The sequence below is a fragment of the Symphodus melops genome, assembly GCF_947650265.1.
Source record: "Symphodus melops genome assembly, chromosome: 17".
NCBI classification, from domain to species: Eukaryota; Metazoa; Chordata; class Actinopteri; order Labriformes; family Labridae; genus Symphodus; species Symphodus melops.
In genome coordinates this window covers 9,538,113-9,557,924 of record NC_136707.1, presented here as the reverse complement: position 1 = coordinate 9,557,924, position 19,812 = coordinate 9,538,113, and the positions used below count along the sequence as shown (strand labels likewise).

Here is a 19,812-nt window from a genome sequence, read left to right as displayed (position 1 = left end):
AAAAAAAAATAACACAGCTGAAGTACACACTTTCATCTTCGTATTGTATAGCAGACTCTGTCGCTTCATCGGCTACTTCTGGGTCGTTGTGGTTCAAGAATAGAAAATAGGAGACTCTAAAGATCAAATGATCTCATTGTGGATTATGTCAAACCCAGAAGCTGCTAGCAAAATTTATAAACCTCTTCCATTTACTTTTTTTCGAGTACATTTCTTTAAGTAATGACCCCTCGCAGACCTGGCAGAGTTAAGGAATATTTTCTGGGGTTGACGCGTCTTTTAAAAACAGTCCTCGCTATTCGGACTTCAAGCTTGTTCTGCTTTTCCCATTAGCAGATAATAGATCATATAAGTACATCCTCCTCAAACAGCGCTCCTTGTTTTCTATTTGTGCTCGCTGTTATTAGAAAGCCTCGGTGCATGCAGCTGTTGAATGATTTGATAAATTGAAAAAATGGAGGCACTCTCTTCAGGAAGCATCTTTAGCATTTACATGAACAGCGGAACTAACTGCCACTTAGAGCACCAAATGCTTTGTTCCCATGGTTACATTCATTACGTATCTGTATGTCTCGTGTAGTTCATATCAGAGGCCTTTTGCTTTTTTTTTTTTCTTTAATTGCAGACACACTCCTCCTTTCTCATTCCTCTTAGAGCACTGCGTCCTTACATGACAAAAAAAACATTAAATAAAACTTTGATGTTTTTCTTACAAGAGGTCTGTCCTTTCTATTTGCAGACACAAAGCCACTAAAAAGCTCCTGTGTGAGAACATCACTGTGGCGTATTACTTCTGCGAGGAGCTGATACCGTACAGGACATCTGTCAAAGGGAGGGTCGTCACACTGGGCCAGTTCAAAGAACTGCTGACAAAGAAAGGAAACTACAGGTGAAACTTCTGCTCCTTTTCATGTTAGGTGAAATATATTCGTGAGAATGTTTCACAGCTAAAACCAGCTAAAAAAGTTCTTAAAGCTACAAGCAAAGGTCACAGCTAAACTGAAGACGTTAACTTTGCTCCTTGTTCTTTTTCTTTTTTTCCCCCAGGTACTATTTCAAGAAGGTAAGCGACGAGTTTGACTGCGGGGTGGTGTTTGAAGAGATCCGGGAAGACGACGCCATCTTGCCCATCTTTGAGGAGAAGATTATCGGGAAAGTGGAAAGAATCGATTAAAGTGAGCCTGTTGGAAGGAGTCAAAAGGTCAGAGAATGGAGGAAGAGGGGGAAAAAAAAAAAAAAGGCTGAGGAGCGATTAGCCGGTGAAGAGGAAGTGTATGAGGGTGGAAACTGAAGAAGGTGATTTAGTAGGAAAGCTGGAATGAAGAGTGGAGCAGAGGACGTGTGATCTGTGGAGCTCGGTAGCACTGCTGCAGCGATTTTTGAACTAGAAGGAGAGAAAAAAAAAAGACCTCATTCACTTCTGTGGAGCGTTATGTAGCATTGTAAAGTGAATTAGATAAATGAAGAATAAAAGTGCTACTAAAGCTACATATTTTTGATATGATGTATCAGAGGGTGTCCTCTCTAAGTAACACCACCATTTTTTATGTATTGGTACCAGGAGTGTACAGTTTGTGCTTAAAGTTACACAATTTTATATCTATTTAAGTATTTAAAATGCTCATTACGGATGCTTTTGAAGCAGGACTGTCCATGACGATCAGAATCCTCATAGGGCTGATTTAGTCTTTTTTTTTTTTTCATCAATTGTCAGAGTCCTTTAGACTCTAATGTTTGTGTCATTATTTATGTTTTTAAAAAGTAACATTTCCACTACTGAATTCTGTGGCTCAAAGTCAGGCTGCACTTTCTTTGTATTTAATACCACTGACTGTGTCTCATCGTACGATTCAGCATAAATATGTAGAGCAACAAACACAGCTGACCAGAAAAAGGGTAAACTCCTGTACAGTCGCCAGCAGCATGGTTCATGTCTTTTTTTTTTGTAGAACTGCAAAAAAGGAACGCTTGAAAGAGATTTGAAGTTTAAGATGAGCTGGATTTGCTCCAAATCAGCATCGAAGACACTCTTTGAAATCAGCAACAAAACAAAAAAAAAGTGGACTTTTCAAGTTTCTTCTCTTCATGTCTGACACTTTCTCATCACTGATCGAACACGACGTTTACAACGCCGTTCTTCACTTGAGGATTTGGTGCAATACTGAGCGTTGTACGGGTTGTTTCATTTTTCTGGTCATTTCTTGTGTATTGTATATGAATATAGGTCACGGCCATATTTATGTGAAGTGGCCCTTCACTGTATTTGTTCATGACTCCTGTTAAAGTAAAAAAAAAAAAAAGCCTTGTAATAACACAGTAGAAGCATAAAACTGTACAAAGAAATCATTTTAAATTGAAGGTGAATATCTATGCAAATTGGTCAATGATGATGTGATGGACTTATCAAAATCAACTGTGCATTTATATGGATTTACTCCGTAATGAGTAACTAAAAAAAGGCAGTGTGCAAAATCAGGCTGTAAAGAGCCTGCTTGAGTAACGTCAGTTGTATGTTTTTTTTCCAGAAAACAGGGCTTCTCTAAATGTTTTACAATTTTGATAGTTAAGAGTAATTGAGAAATGAGTAATTTGGCCATTTTGTATTTTTGCAGATATGAAATATGGAAAAACAACTATTTGGGTGCCATTATGTCAATTTTCTTTCAGTGATTTCCAGTCTGACTCTACATGACGATGTTCTGAGTTCATTTTCCAAGTTTAATTTCTCCCGTTAGAGGTTTGTCAGCTTCGTGCCTGCAGTTCACAGAGAATTTATATAGGAGGTCATATCGCAGCACTTGAATGAGAAGGCTACTGAATGTTGTCTGAATACTACGTGAAGTCCATACGCTTATGCTCTGAATGTCACAAAGGCATATTTCAACGTATTGTAAGTGCAAGACCGAAAGAGGAGGTCTTCGTGTTCACTTCATCCATGAGAGTTGGTGAGTTTATGCTACCTATGTTTGTTTGTTTCCTCGCTTGCTAAACCCCTCTTCAGTTGATCAATGAGTTCAGATTGCATATATTAATGAAGCCTGTACGCTGTAGCCTTCTCTAGCTCATCACAGCGACATCGTGTGCCTGACGGGAAAGAATTATTTAGAGCAAATGATCGACTTTAAATAGGTCACGTTACACCAAAGACAAAGAGTAGAAGTAAGGTACTGGAGGCACTCTCTTAACCTACCCTGTCACATTAATATTCCTCCTATTGAGTGGCTTCTCTTATTATCTGATGGGTTTTCTTTGTTCAAACATTGAATCTTAGTGGGGGAAAAAAGACGACTTTTCTTTCTTATTGCATTTAAGAGGTTTTGGCCAATTAGTATTCCAGTCAGGCTGCTCTCTTAGGAAAATGTGAATGACTCTTTTGCACTGGAGAAACTGAAATGAAGAAGAAAAAAAAAATCATGGCACAATCAGCAGAAGATGCTACATTACATTAAGATTCAAGGCCTCTCTCCCCGTACCTCCTCTTTATACAGGAGTCTGTATTGAGGAATGTGCCACAATGAAAGCCTTTTTGTTAAGGAATCAAAGGCAGTATGATGATCGAACCTTGAAACCAGAGTGCTATATCATATACGTCGTCGCATAGAAACCAAGTGGAAGGAATATCTCCTTATTTTGAATGCTGTTTTTTGATGCTGCCTTATTTAGAATCCTAACTTAAATCAGTTTAATATATGAAGTATGTTAATCTCCAGCGCTTAAAATGTTGTGTTATATGTTAAATATATGTTAAATTATATATTTTTTGTTAATTGTCTAGTTAAATGCTAGATTTGTACTTATTTGTATTGTTTATTTCTTTTGAATTTAGGGTATCAACTCTGCTATGATTCCTACTGTGAAAGCCCCCAGAGGAAACGTCCTTAACTTATTGAAATCAATTAAATGTATCAAATCAACATCAGAGTGCCTTTATCACTAAGCTAATAATAGTCTGTTTCACTTTCAGACTATCATGGGGGGTTAATTACCAGGGAGTTTCTTCACTTTTTCTTTTTCTTTTTTTTTTGAGAATTTTTTTCTGGAGTTTTTTTTTTTTTAAATAATTTGCAGTCCTTTGTCACTCGTTTGTCATTATTCCACCTTTTCTATGTAAATATGTACAAGTTAACGTGTCATCAGCCAGCAGCACATTCAGTACCCTGGACCTGTTTATATTCTCTAGCATGGTTACCGTTTTAAGGTACCCGGACAATAAATACATGCAATAAACCAGTCCTGGAGTTCAGAGTGTTTATTGACCTCATTAGATTACGATACGAGGAATGAGGAGTCTTTATTACCTCGTTGTATTTGTGTGCATCACCATAAAGGCTCCTTTGAGCGGATGAATTCAGCACCAAGCTCAGCAGAGCTGCAGTTTTAGGCCAAATACTGAAGAGGGCGCTCTAAATTTACAGTAATATTCTTTCACTGTACATCTCGCAGAAGTTCTTCTGCTAGGACAAACATTCATGAATTTAAGGAAGAATGCTGGATTTCAAACTGAAGGGTTTGAATTTCTCCCACTGGGGGATCAATCAAGTTTATCCTTATCCTTAATTTCAACCCCCAAACAACCTGCTCAAACCATTTTTAACAAGAGCAAACATTGCGCCTCCTTTTCTCTGGCTCTTCACATATTAGTCTTAAATAGACCCAAATAAATCAATATCCTGCAGAGAAAAGCTTACTACAATTTCTATTTACCTCAGCTTTCAATCAATGCATCTTAAAATTGGTATAGCAATATATAATTTATAAGAAACGTTATCTCAAGACACTGAAAGAGCAGGTTAAAGACTTTACTCTTTCCTATATCAACTATGAAGACTCTGACATCTCTCTTCCAGTGCATGTCCACAGGGCCTATTTGCGTGTGTGTGTGTGTGTCAGCATGAATAGCATGTCTTTAAATAACAGCGTAAAACCAGAAGTTCCCTCAGGGATTTAGAAAGTCAAAAAACCGACAGGAACCTTAAGATAAAATAGTTATAAAAATTATAATAGACGTAACAGATGTTATTAATAGCTTTTGTATTCACTTTAATATATAACTATATTAATGATGTAGTAGATGTAAAGCTGATATCTTAGCAGCAGCTTGAGTCAGGAGGAGGGCTTCACAGCAGCAAGTCATCCCAGCCAATAGTCCAGAGGAACCTACGAGACGAGAGCTCAGGAGAATATGTGGTTAGTACCTTACACAGTACAAAAAGATTCATAGGTAGTAGCATGTATTAATAATGATGCGAATACACAGATGGACTGAGAGAGAGAGGGAGATGCTATGTTCCCTGGCAGACTAAGCCTATCGAGGCCAAACAATGAGCTGGTCCAATCCTGAGCCAGCTCTAACTGTACGCTTTATCAAAAAAGGAAAGGCTGCACACTAATTACCGCCACTTCATACTCCAGAGGGAGGGTTGAATGAGGGGGATTAAATTAAAACTCTTCTGCTGCCACATGCTGACATGTTGCGTTATTTATCCGAATGGTAACATTAGCCTGCTCATGTTAGAAAACAACAATTACCTCTCATGTTGGTGTAAACAAGTTGATTATACAATGCCTCTAAGCACTTTGGATTTAAATGAAAGAAACACAGATTGTATTTTTTGTTCGATAAAATCTTCTCACCGCAGCATACTGCTGCCCTGGGGGTGTTAAAATGACACCACTGTTTGCCTTCATCCTGTTATCTGCCATGTGTTGAGGTTGCTGCTATCATGCTGACCTGCCGATAATGTCATGCACTTCACTTCTTTTAGTCAACGTTTTAAAACTCAATCCAATGAGTGTATTAGTTGACTGAAAATAATCCTTTAGGTTTGTAGCGAGTGCACTGCTTTCATGCACTTAATCAGAGGCGGCTCTATTGATATTCTCATCATGAAGCCTGTCATTTCCATCTGTTGGTCTCATTTGTAGAGGGGGTTGGTTGTTATTTGCATTGAGTTCTTTCAGTCTTAGCCTATCATAGCTTTCTATTTCTTTTATCATGATGAATTAATTTGTAGCCTACTAGCAGCCTTTCTTTAAGATTCACACAAAGAAGAATTATTTGTATTATGTTCATAATATTTAAATGCCACTGGAGAAAAGGTTTTTGAAATTTGTATACATGTAAAGCAAGTGATGAATTCTTGTTACCACTGATCCTTACCTGTCATGTTTTGCTGTCTAGCAGATGCTACTTTAGAGCGGCATGTTCAGAGCTAACTAAACAAGAGCTTTTTCATAAAACGTGTGACGTCAAAACAAACTGTCTGTCCTGTTAGCCCACTTTACTTTGAAAGAGTCGTACTTCTGTGAAAAAGAGATGCTCATGCGGTCAAGCGCTCATCTCACAAACACAGTCATCGTCACTCGAGTCATTGTGAGCTGCATGCTGAAGAGTCAATCTACTCTCACACTGGACCAATCAGAGCACAGCTGGATGTGCCGTCTATTTTTTTTCCCCTCAGAACCAAACAAACAAGTCTCTATGAGATGTGACAAAAATAATCATAATAGAGTCTCGGACATTATTCGCAGTGTGATAACCAAATAAAGCAGAGAATTTACACCGACTCCATCTAAATGTTCCATGCATAGTTGTTACAATCACTTCTGAGCTAACAGACTTCATTTCTTCCCCTTATTTGTAGATACACATGACATCCTCCAAGTGTTTGGTGTGTTTAATGGCAAAGGCTTTGTTGCCTCTGTGGTTTCATCATAGCGACATTGAATTCACATGTGCCTGCATCCAGATTTAACAGTGGAACTACTGAGGGTAAATGCCTGCTAATATGTTCACGACTGGAACTGAAAAAGAACATTTTGTTCTTCAACGGACTAGATCACACACAAAATAAACGATCAACAACAAAAACTCAACAAACAATATTGGTGCGGCACAGATTTGTGGACAAAATGATGCCAGCAGGCCAGGTCAGATCTGTTGATAGAGTGCTTCAATTGTTAGTTGAAAAATGTTCACAACCCATGCAAAGGAAAAATACACGGTGTGGAGCATACAGACACACAAAACTACAGATAGATAGACACACACACACACACACACACACACACACACACACACACACACACACACACACACACAGGCCACATGGAGGCTTGCTGCTTGTCTTTCTTTGTGATTGCTGCAGGTGGCATGTCCTGGCTGGAGGCTCATCAGCAGGATCAGCTGCACCTGGGCTTCATGCGTTCTCGTCGACAAAGACCAAAAGTTACGAGGTGTAACCAGGATTCTCTGAGTGAAGAGATCTCTTTGGCTCCATACATATGGAATATGTAGTGGAGAGATAGTGTTATGGAAAATTTTACTCCATGTGTACTATATGCGTTGTACAAAGGTCTCATAGAATCTGTCATATAAAATGTATCTGAAATGTCTTAGAATACTACATGCACAGCCTATCGGGTGTTTTGTTTCCCATCATCACCCTTTATTCTGTTTCTCACCGTTTGTACATGTGGGAAGAGTCACCCAGTCTCTTTCTCACTAGATTCCATCTCCTTCTCAGCCTTGGGAGATGGTAAATCGTAGGGTCTTTTTCTCACACAAGGAGATAGATTGTGCCCTGCCAGGTGGGCAGTGGCCCTATGTGGTGATGGGGAGTGCCCTGTGTAATGTGATGGAAATGTGAAAGTGTTCATTATCGCCTTTTCTCGGGGCCTCTTTCTCTCCTCTCCGTGTGAGGGAGGGGTCTTCGAACGTTGATTTTGCCTTCGAATAAATGTTCCTTGAGACCAGATCGATCTTGGGGTTCTTTTTTGAATAGATCTTCTCACTCTTTATTTTCACTCTTTTTCACAATTGTCTCAATATCAAAGAAAACTGCGGGTTTCACTCATTCACTCACACTCAGCCTGACCAAAGTTGTTTCTTTAGTTATTTTGTGCACTCTCACATACAGTACATCTCCACGTTCTCCACTGATGACACAGATTAACACGCCACATGACTAACACGTAACAGTAAAGTGAGATGTTGTGATTTACATTTTTTTACCCCTGTGAGGGACAGAAAGAAAACCTCCTTTACACTTTTTCACAGTACGAAAAACATATGCCTGTTTGTTTAGCAGATATAGATATATTTTTTTTGATGTACTGTTTTTATCATGTATGTGCCGGTTAAGTGTTCCGTTCATTTCTGTTTACCCTCATGTATCGTGTCTTGTGTTTGTGTTTTACTTTGATTCTTACCCTGTGTCTCGTTTCAGGTCCGTTGGTTGCATGCCCTTCCCCCAGTGTGTCCTGCTCTGCTGATTACCTGATGTGTCTCACCTGTGTCACCTCCCTGTTCAGTATATAGTGTCTGTGTTTCCCTCGCTCCGTGCCAGTTTGCCTTGTCTCTTTGTAGCAACGTTCTAGCAGTCTTTCGTATAACTTTTCTGATCTGACCTAGTTTGTTTTTGTCCTCGATTCTTGCCTTCTGTTTTTGGATACTTTTGCCTGAATTGTTTTTGACTTCTGCGTACTGAACCCTGCCTCGAGTCGTGCGCTTGGGTTTCTTTATCTGGTCGTGATAGTATGAGCCTGACAGATTTTGAAAAACCTCGAACACAAGGCTAAATTTTACCTGTGTATGTGTGCATACATGTCATGACACAACATGGCATGTTTTTGTTTTTTTCAATATAGTCCACCTTTGTTTTGCCTTTCTGTGCTGACAGAAGACCCAAATCTTCACTGTTAGTGCAGCACAACCTCAAATGCCTCCAGCTCTGTTCCTTCCACTGAGAAGCTTTTGTGAATATATGTGTATATACTGTGTGTGTGTGTGTGTGTGTATATATATATATATATATCATATATATGGACATCCGGCTGCAGGAACTGGGGATTGAAACCCCTACCCTTCTGGTTGACAGACGACCAACTACCACTGAGCCACAGCTGCTCTTTTCATTGATTTTATGCACCCTGTCTAAAACTAGCATGATCGTGAAAGTAGCATTACCTCAGTACTCGGCTGCACCCACCCCCTCCGCTCTGTGCTCCCTCAAAAGCAATGGCCCTCACTTACATGTACAAGTGCCATTGGTCCAGAAGCTGACCTCAGCTCATGCTTTGACCGTGGGCTTGTGCATGCATGCGGTAGAGGCATGAGCAGGGAGACAGGGAGGCCTGATTGTCTTTGTGATTTCCTTTGTTCCTTTTTCAGAGCACATGAATTATTAATTTCTGTCAGGACTCCAAGACAATTTCAACCAAAATCTTTAAAAAAAATGTCTGGAGAAAATTACCAACCATCACATTTAATAAAACACTTTAGACATAAGAGCTATGAAATGAGAATACATTTAAATAACTTTTAGTACACATCCATGGTTATTCCCTCTCAACTTAGATCAGGTAATAAAGGAGTAGCATACATAGCAGTGTGAGATAGTCTTACTTTTCCATTTATATGATCAGACATCATTCTTCCCTCAATGCATATTTAGAATTGAATGAAAGCAACCTCACAGCAGAAAATATTTTATTTAGTCATCGAAGTTTGTATTTGATGACGTTAATAAAATGTCTTAAAATGTATGTGTAATTTGGAGTTATACATGTGTTTTGTTGGTGAAATTATAATAATGAAACAACAAAGTCAGTCACGTATATGGTTGTGAGCTAATAAGCTAATGATCACGAATACACAGGATGAAAAATTGGTCAGACTGAAGCAGTAATGTTCTGTAAGGTAATGACTGTCTGAAAAGGAAAATTGCATCTTATACAATAATAAACCAAACAACAAAGAGGCAATAGATTTTTTTTTTATATACAGCGTTGAGGTAGGACATAACTCACATGGCAACAAGGAGAGGGAAAGAGAAACACTAAGGATCTGCTTTCATGTGGAGAATTAAACAAAATACACATTTTTTTAAATACTCATAGTTTATAATACACAAGTCTTAAACGCTTAAGTGCACTCATCGATCAATAAAGTTATTCAAATATATATATATATATTTGACACCAAATGAGTAACATGCCATAAATACAATCTTTGCAAAATACAGGTAAAGCAACTTCTTATTCTAATAGAGTCCAAAAAACATTTTTTTTTTATATCGATCAATACTAAAAGTCTGCCCTTTCAACCCCTGATTCTTGCACCTTTTCAGTATTTCAGTACAAATTCAGTGATTTCAAATGCTCCTGAAATTGAAACGAAACAGAACAGAACACAATTTTCTTTAAGATTCTTACATCATTAACACAGCTCAAATATAATTCAAGCAAATCTTGATACAGCACATAGCCTGCATGCAAGATATAAACAAACGAAGCCAAAAAAAAAAAAAAAAAGAAGCTGCGCTCGAGTTAGAAAAAATCATAAATGAAATAATGAAGTACTTGAAGACCTAGTCAAATTTCTTAGTTCAGATTATAGTTAAGCTTAAATGTGGAAAAACAACAACAGCCATGTTGTGCAAACTTATGGAACATATGGTGGCAGAAATACTGTAGAGTTGTGATGCCTGTCGCAGGATGGGAGGCAAATTTGCAGAACACTATTACTCCAGACTTTGTTTGAAGTCAAGTGGTGCACGTGCATTCCTCCACTCAGTAACACTGGAGCACCTCTTGGACTGCTTGAAAAGGTGAAACATGTAAAATTAGATTATACATTCTGTGCTGCTTTCAAAAAGTGCTGGAATTAGGACTGCTCTCATTGACTAAACAAGAAAAAAAGAAAAAAAATTTACCACAGTGCAAGCCACGGTTAAGGCGGATGGTGGACACAAGAAAATACTCTTGTGAAAGATAAATTATCTTTCATAGATAAATAAATACATAAATAATAAAACTTTTCTGAATGAGTGATTATCTGTTCTTAGAAAGTATCTGATGAAAAAGGTTTGGATAAATGATATAGAGGGATTTTTGGTTGTTGGCTCAATGTATAGACCTTATAGACCTCTGTGCGTGTGTGCATGAATGCTTGTATCTCTTCTCTTCTTTGCTACCAAAAGTGTGAATGTTGTGGTGACAAGTTTGCAGGTTTTACAGAACACATCAGCTGCAATGTGTCTTTCACATAAGGCAATCTGCTGTTAGCCTGAATCACTTGTCACGTCTGCCGCTGAAAGGGCAAATTGAGAGTCACAGTGGGTTCTCTTGGCTCTGCGATAGGCCTGTTAATCATCTCACATTCATTCTGTCGTATATTCTCTTCATTCATCTGCGACACCTCTGTGGAACCGGCTTCAAAACCTGGCACAGTGTTGGCCACATGAACCACGTGAACCTTATTTCTGCCTTTTTTACTGAGGATGCAGCTGAACACTTTCTTGAAGCCTTTACGAAAGTGCTTGGACACCAGAGCGTAGACGATGGGGTTGACGCAAGAGTTGGCGTAGGCCATGCAGTGAGACAGCAGCCTGAAAGCGTATGTGGTCTGATTGAATGGGAAGTCTCCGTACAGATAGCACAGGATCACTACGTGGTACGGTAGCCAGCAGATGCAGAAAAGCACGGTGACTATAATGATCATTTTGGTGACTTTGCGTTTGGCCCTCTTGGACTCTGACATGCCATCCAGAGGGTCCACAGCCGTCCACAGGTACTTGATGGTTCGAGTGTATGAGAGGCTCACGATCAGCACGGGGATGACGTAGCCGACGAGGAAGGTGCACGTGTCCAGGACCTTCCGGTTCTGCTCCTCCCAGCCAGGGATGCACACAGTGCTGTTGGCGTAATCGATCAGATCGTAGTAACTGAGATAAGGACCCGCGAAGATCAGAGAGAGACCCCAAATGACCACCATGGCGACTATTGCCTTACACGGTGTTCGTAGCTCCCTGGAGCGCAGTGGGTAACGGATCGCCAGATATCTATAGAGAGAAGGAAAATATTGAATAACCTTTGTGATACAAACACTATGGACATGATGATTAGAGGACATGCTGAGCCAATTAGTTAAGTTCTTCTCAGTGCTATGCTTTCAGTCTGATGGAAAAGTGAAAGCTCCCCCTTAAAACAGGCTTCAAATTCTTTGTACCCCTAAATCCATGATGTGTGTCATGTTTGGAAAAACAACAATTTTGTAAAAAGTTGGAATAAAACAATCAATATGTAATATATATGTAATTTCAGGATGAAACACAGAACTTAATTAGATTTTTACAGTTTATTTTGTTTTACTATAACTTTGATTCTCGGGAAAATATCAGGCCCTTTCCAAATCAGAATCATGATAATATAGATAAATATCCTTCAGACATGCTCAGAGAAGTCTAAAAAAAAAAAAGATTCAGTGTGGTTAAAACAAATGTTTTTTTTTTTGTCCTTGCATATTGTTAATCTTGGATTTAAATTGGAATCCAGAGAGTGAAGAGGATGCTGCCACCACCACACTAACTGTGCCACACAATACTGAAGACTGTGTCTTACAATTCATGCTGTTTGTGGATTTATTGAATAAAGAAAACCTCAGGGAAATGGTCTTGCATGCATCGCTGGGTAAATTAGTGACTAAAGTAGACAATGTGATGGCTTTCTGTGCTGCAGTGTTTCTCAGCAGATCTTCAATAAAGACATTAAATCCCACCAAGCATTTGAAAAAGAAATAGCCTGATGTTTCAATGACACCAATCAGTTTTATTAATCTGACACCACACTGCTTTCCTTCTATTTTTAGGAGGCTAAAATATGTTTATTAGGAGCCAATTGGCATGTAGAAGAGCCGACGAGATGACAGCAGGTTTAAATGAGAAAATAAATCCCATTTTCTGCAACTTTGAGCCATGACAAGATTACAAAATTCACAGTGCACTGACTCAAAAGAGTTGCTGTTTAACGAGTTTTCTTTTCCCAAATGTCTTCAATGCTGTAAAATTACAAATGGAAAAAAAAAAAAAAAAAACAACAGCCTAATAAAACGCAATTAAGCGAAATGGTTTGTTTTTATTGCGCTGGTATTCAATCTGGCTTAACTGTTCCTGAATTTCCTACTGGGGTTTGCTCGTCTAAAGTTTAACTTTGAGCAGCTATTGCACAGGAACTGAAGAAAGACACTGAATCGAAACTCAGTAACCTCTACACTCAGATGTAGCTGCTCTTTTCCTGACCGAGGAGGAAGCGTCGAGATGGCAAGATGAGAAATCTATTTGAATCCTCAGAGGTGTAAACACAGACAGTGTGAGCGGAGGGCAGCTGCACACCGACTCAGTCTTTATTGACTGAGCTGACTGTGTTGTTACAACAACGATAATGATGGCTTAGAGTTTATACTCTGTGGATATCATATCCTGCCAGGGATAATCCATCACTTTCTCATGAACTTTTCAATAAAACATGAAGTTTACAGTCAGGTCTGATGGGTCTTAAGATACAGTATTGTCATAATGTGTACCTACCTATGCGGAGCAGAAAATTAAAAAAAAAATTCACAGCATTCATGGTCAAAGTGTGGATGAGACTAAAAGTTTCATTTTAACTTGTTTCAAAAGTTCCTGTGAGGATTTTTTGATTTGGTAATGAAACCAACTGGAATTAATACTGATGCCTGTATATGGCCTAAAAAGGCAAACAAGACCATTGGTGACAAGATTGATGATTTCTCAATAGTAATTGTGTATGCTTGTCACCACAGCTGATGGGTAGGTGTAGGTGTTGAATGATTTTTTTTTAGCATTGATATTCTGTTGTCTCGTAAAATCGGTTCAATCTGTTATGAGTCCCTTTAACAAACACCATCACTGCCAATATTTACACTTCAAACTGAGATTACTAAGTGTGATGTTTCACTGAAGATTTCGATTTTTTATTTGTTTTGCTTTTATTTGACAGGACAGAGCAGACGAGGGAACTGGGTGATGACATGAGGTAAAAGAGCCACAGGTGGGACTCAAACCCCCTACCAGCCGCTTGGAGGACTATAACCTGTGTACAAAGGGTGTGACCTAACCACTCGGCCTTCTGTGCCTCCTCTTTTATCACTTATAACACGTGGATTCAAGTGGAACGGAAAACAAAGTATGCATCTGATCATGTATGTAACCCTGGTTGCAGGTTTATCATCATAAACCTTTTTTTGTACAATTAAAACCCTTTTAGTCAAATAGTAACTTAGAAACATCTTCATGTTTCTTTAGAAATTTAGATCTATGTAAGACACATTTCAAAGCCCTTAATAAATATATATATAATTCCAAAATCCATTTTGTATTTTGTGCTATATGCTTTTCTATTTATCCTAAATTTATCACGAACATTCAAAGATTTAAAATACAATTGACTTCATTTGTAAATTTAATTTGTACAATGTAACAATTGTGTTGCAAATAATGACATTTTTCATTATATAGGCTCTGCACTTCAATGTTTTTTTCTGCCCTAGAAATGTAACTTTCCTCCCTTAATATGCTGACTTGTACCCTCAAGTATAAACTCATTCGATTAATGGTATATAATATGAACCCTTCAGGAACAACAATAGGTCTTCAATGTATTCTTGCCTTAACTGCACCGCTGCAACGTAACCCTGCAATTTCACAATGAGTTTTTGAACGACTGAAACAAGGTCATAGTTCATTGTATTTTGGTTTGAATGTGAATAGAGAACTGCCTCAGTCAAAGTTTGAGTAAAAAAGGTTTAAATCACTAAGAATGAATTTAAAAGACTTGAGCAATAACAGGATAAAACTGTTCCATTTTAGGACATTGCACCATAGACTGATTCAAGCAGGGCCATGAATTATTCATAGCAGGAATTCATTTATCAGAGAGGAGTCATGACCGCATCCTGTTCCTATCTGTTGGCAAGCTGAGATAAAAAAAAAAAAGGCAACAACTGCTGCTTAATCAAATGAACTTTCCACAAAACACTTAAGAATAAACAGCTACGATTATGAATTATAAATGAGTGTTATTTTATCTGGAGACATTTTGAACGCTGTCTGTTTCTATTGTTTCTCAGCTGGGAGTCTTTGCTGCTTTCTCTTGTCCTGGATAAACATGTTGAAGCAGCATTGAGTCACTACTGTCCTGTAACAGGAACAGCTTGACATTAGAGATGAGATGTGCTCCAAACATGGTCTCTAATTTGAAATAGTAGTGTACTACAAGCAACAGCCTCTTGCAATAGAAAATGCAGCCATTAATTTAAAAAGAAGACAATGCTGAAAAATGTCCCAGTATTCAGTTCAACATTGTATATGGGCATTGCAAATGTCATGGTGATTCCTGGTGATAATGAAACATGTTAATCAAATGGAACAGTAAGCTTTTCCCTCTTTCTTTATGTTTTTGAGGTGATGTTGAACATACCGGTCAACAGAGACAGCGGCGAGCGTGAAGCTGCTAGCGTACATGGTCAGGTTGATGAAGAAGTGGACCACTTTGCACATGAAGGAGCCAAACACCCAGCCCTCCAGGGAGTAGATGGTGGCTTGGAAAGGAACGCAGAAGATGATGAAGAAGAAGTCAGCCATGCTCAGGTTGAGTATGAACAGGTTGGTTGTGTTGTATCCGACCTGGCCGCTCCGCAGAAGCACGGCCAGCACCAGGCTGTTACCGACGGTGCCAAGGAGGAAGATGAGGGAGAAGACCACCGACACGATCACGCTGGTGGGGTTCAGCTGGTAGCTCTCCGACACGTTGGCCTGCCCTCCTGGCTTTGTGAAGTCCTCAAAGTCAGACATTTTTTTAAAAATCTGAAACATGGGGATGATGATGCATGAGGCGAGAGGAATTAAATAACAAGCGTAGAGCTTTTTAATATCCAACCAAGTCTCCAAAAAATCAAAACAACTGAACACCAGAGTGTAGTTTAATTGAATTATCACAATAACAACAGTATCTCTCAGAGGGGGTTTAGTGAGACTGTGCAGCTTTTCACATACAACACAAGATAATCCTAAATTGAATCACATCATAATAAGACGAGAACGAGAGGCTGATTTTAATTGGCAGATCCCTTTTTGTCATTTGCATAAACAGCATTTTCTCACAGTTGTGGTTGAGTGCGGTCGATGTACAATTTTAATGTTGAAGTTGTGTCTTCTGAGTGTCATACTTACAGAGTCAAGATATGGGTAATCGAAGATGTTATGCATGGCTTTCACTTACACCGAGGCCATTTGTTCGCCTCTAATGTCGAACTACAAGGTTTTTCAGGTGAGAGGGAAAAGCCACTTACAGCAGGAGATTCACTTGCACTCCGCTCTAATCGGAGAAGTTGTGTCCTAAAGCTGGAGCTGTCTAAGTGCTTCCCTCTGTCTGAGTGCGCTAGTCTTGAAAAAATGGAAAGCACACAAGGACATAATTTGATTTTTGCCAGCAACAGATGATCTTTTGATGGGGAGCAATTGTTACATGTTATAGCATTTTTCCTGAAATTCAAGTTCAGTTTATTTAGGAAGGGGACAGTGCAAATAACATCTCTGCTTACGTCAGCATGTACGTTCTGGGTTGCTGTTTTTTTTCTTTTTTTTCTCCTCCCGGTTGTTGTCAAATTGTTGTTTTGCTGAATGGGGAGGGGAGCAAAATTGGGGCTTGAAGTAAAGAGGTGCTCTCAAAGTGAAGACACACAAACACACAACAGCAGAATGGTTTGAAATGTTCCATTTAATCCAATTAATCTGACAAAGAGTTCAATTCCGGATCATGTTGAATAACTATGGATTTATTGGGAAGCTGCGAGGCGAGAAGCCCTGTGTTTGGTTTGGTTTAGTCATTGTTCAATGCATCAGTGCATTGTTTGGAATCGATTCCTGTCTATGGGATTGAACCACATCTAAAAGAGAGCTGTGCATGATAAGGGCATTTAGTTCAGATCTTATTTCTCATAGATAGCACTCATTTGGTTAGGATGGTAAGAATGATTAAAGAAAGAGATCTAATCTTGAGGTTTGAAGAGCCTCTGACCATCTGAAAATAAAAATGCAAAACAGCATCCAGAAGATGAAAGCTGGAAACAGATGTTATATAAGGTTCAAGTGTGTTTCTAATCAGCTCTGCATGTTGAAAGTGATGAGGACATTTCATCTTTTGACTCCTCCAGTTACTAAAGGAAACCTTGTCATACGGCCGTCAACAATGGTCTGAAATAAGACATTTGTGGATTTTTTGTCGAAGCCTTTTTCCTTTGAAAACAAGAATGAGAACGCAAGGCATTTGTAAAAAACGAAGCTCAAAAGCCTTGATTCTCTTCTAGTTTGTTTTCCTCCTTGATAAGCTCCACAGATCTGTGTTGTGCTTAAAAAAAACAAAAATCAAGACATGACTGTGACAGAAGAAGCAGCAACAACCCACACAGTTGTTGACGCCGTGCTATGCCGAGCTCAGCCGCACTCCTTAGACTACAAAAGAAGATGTGAAACTGATTGATCATGGTTTCACCATCAGGCACCTATTGTGTCATGGATAAACTTTGATCCTACCTCAATGAACATACTCCAAATATGTTATGGAAAAACATGCGTCCTGATTAGTTCATGCCCAACATGAACGCTACTAAAAAAAAAAGATTATTTATTAAACACATGGAGCTGAAATGAAAGGGAGGCACTGAGAAGCTCTGACTGAAATAAAGCATCACATAGCTGGGCGTTTACATTATATACAGACATGATGACAATATCAATCATAGAGCTGTTGTTTTTATAAAACAGTAAAGCATTATCGAGGGAAGCACAGTTCCGTACATACAGACAAGCCACATGTTTTATTCCTCCTCCTAAAATCTCAGCTTCAGATGTCATATCATACATTGTTAACTCAAGTCTCATAGGTGCACTTCTATTTCTCAAATATGACTGAAGGTATTCTGATCACAGTCACATAAATGACACTCTGAACTGCCAATAAAGGGAAAAGTAATGTTATTAACCTTACAAAGCAGCATGCTTACAGCTTCTACTGCAGAGGAATTCTCCTCAAGCAACCTTTCACACAGCAAGGCGGATTCTCTTCTCTCCCCACATGGTGAAGTTAGATTTCTGCCTCTGCACTGGTATATCAGGTGGAAGTCTCAATCCAGCGCAAGACAAGAGCAAGTGTCTCCGGGGGATCAGAGAAATCGGCAGCAGACACAAAAGGAGCCTTTAATAAAAGTGAGCGGGAACTGACGGGGGATGGTGATGGAATTTACTGACATTTGCTGAGCGCAGACTCACAGATTTGAGGATGTAATTCAGAATTTTATGGGAAATTAAACAAAGAGTTATGAGAGCCAGTGAAGAGAGGAGGAGGAGGGTGGTGGTGGTGTAGATGGACGAAAGGCTGTGGGAAAATACCTATTTTCTTAGAGAGTGGTCAACATGAAAAGAAGTGATGAGCAGGCAGAGGGATGGCAACAGATTTCATCACTGCATTTTGCAGCAGAGCTAGAATAACAAATCATGTTAAATCTCTCTGGAAGGTGTACGATAAAGATTTCAAAATAAAACAAAAAAAAAACTTTAGACACCAGATGAGCAGATTTTTGTATAATTTAGCCAATTGATTGCAAATAAAATGCTGATTTTTTATTCTAAATCTGAATTGCAAATGTAACATGGGGCAATTCTATGCAAATCAAATGCCAGGATACGCATGCAGATGCATTGTGAAAAAACCTACCAGGCAGAAGATTGATAGACAAAATCCACAAGCTTCAGATGAAGAAGAAAAATGCTAGCAGACCTCCTCTGTGAAGATGCTCGTACTCCTCACACTGACACCTCTACTCTCCCAGGGTACATCGCTATCTGCCCATGTTACTGCTATCTTACTCGCTCTCCGCCTCCCTTACCCTTACCCCTACCCCTCCAGCTCACTCCTCTCCCAGGGAGGACTCCTCCTCCACATTCACTTTAATGTTCACACTTCACTGCAGACAAGGATTGCAGAGCAAGGAAGGTATGGGCAGGAGGCTGCAGCGAACAATAAGGGGGGGGGGGTTCCCTGACATAAAACCAGTAAGCAACATTGATCCAATTCCTAATCAGCACACACACCCACATCAGCTGGCTCTCTCGTGAAGCACTTAGCCTTGTACATTTGTCAGTCTGTAACAATGCTTATTATGTACTCATCAGTGCAACCATTGTCTTAGAGGGGAAAGGGGAGCGGGGGTAATTTAGCCACTCACTCTTTAGGATGTGATGCATAAATGTTAAAGCTTTAAAGGCTTACTTACTGCAAGCTAAGCATCATGTTCTGAGAGCAGGTATGTGATGTCACTGCGGGCATATGGGACTTCCAATATGATTGTTTGCTCAGCATCCTTGGTGTCTGGAAAATGATCATTACATTTTTATTGAACAACTGACGTTGTTCCCCCCCTCCCCCCATGTTCTTATTTCAGATCCACAAAACTAACACTGAGACGATCAACTAAGGAATTAGGTATGTTTTTCTTTTTTTTATAAAAGTAAAAGACGTCAGCAGTTATAAACAGCTTGTTAAGGCGATGAGTCGTGCATCTTCAGTCGTGACAAATAAAGCATCTTTATGGAGGTAAAAATGCCTCATATATAAATGATAGTTCTGGGTTATATTTTGTTCACAACATTGGCGGGTTAAGATTAAAAATAATAATGAGCGTTAACCATAAGAATGTATGCATGACTCCCTCCCTTAGCTTAATTTTATTAGCAGAGTTCAGTATTCTTTATTCTTTTATCAGGGAAATAATAATGACCTGATATCAAGGCTACTAAATAAAAATACAATTTCAGCTTCCAAAATATGTGGGGAAAAGGCAGTTAAAATTTGATCCATTGGAGTTTAGTTACTCGTTTGAATAGAGCGTACTGCCTTTATGAAACATGTGTCAAGAGTCAAGTTTAAAAGGCGACACCTAACAGAGACTTAATA

The 19,812-nt window shown here is 39.1% G+C and overlaps 2 protein-coding genes across 9 annotated transcripts in view; one reads left to right on the top strand and one right to left on the bottom strand.

The window, feature by feature from the left end:
• Positions 1–4,245, top strand: part of axin1 (axin 1) — a 30,308-nt gene extending 26,063 nt beyond the window's left edge. For all 7 annotated transcript variants that reach the window (XM_079365667.1, XM_079365672.1, XM_079365670.1 and 4 more), the window contains 2 exons: positions 740–889; positions 1,048–4,245. In XM_079365667.1, coding sequence (XP_079221793.1) covers positions 740–889; positions 1,048–1,174 — 277 coding nt within the window. In that variant the 3' untranslated portion in view covers positions 1,175–4,245. The remainder of the gene's footprint in view (positions 1–739; positions 890–1,047) is intronic.
• Positions 4,246–9,562: 5,317 nt separating this feature from the next.
• Positions 9,563–18,825, bottom strand: galr2b (galanin receptor 2b). 2 transcript variants are annotated; one of them, XM_079367081.1, is made up of 3 exons: positions 18,574–18,825; positions 15,280–15,665; positions 9,563–11,843 (listed from the first exon to the last, which is right to left on the bottom strand). In XM_079367081.1, exons 2-3 carry the CDS (start codon positions 15,651–15,653, stop codon positions 11,081–11,083), a joined length of 1,137 nt encoding a protein of 378 aa, XP_079223207.1. In that variant the 5' UTR covers positions 15,654–15,665; positions 18,574–18,825; the 3' UTR covers positions 9,563–11,080. The 2 variants fall into 2 exon arrangements, with proteins under 2 accessions (XP_079223207.1, XP_079223206.1); XM_079367080.1 differs by lacking the exon at positions 18,574–18,825 and adding an exon at positions 17,864–18,312.
• Between the last annotated feature and the right edge of the window lie 987 nt (positions 18,826–19,812).

Excerpts from the sequence above, each read along its gene's own strand:
- galr2b (XM_079367081.1), bottom strand. The coding sequence starts at position 15,653 with ATGTCTGACTTTGAGGACTTCACAAAGCCAGGAGGGCAGGCCAACGTG. Across the intron at positions 11,844-15,279 it reads GCCGCTGTCTCTGTTGACCG|ATATCTGGCGATCCGTTACC; the intron begins GTATGTTCAACA and ends TTCTCTCTATAG.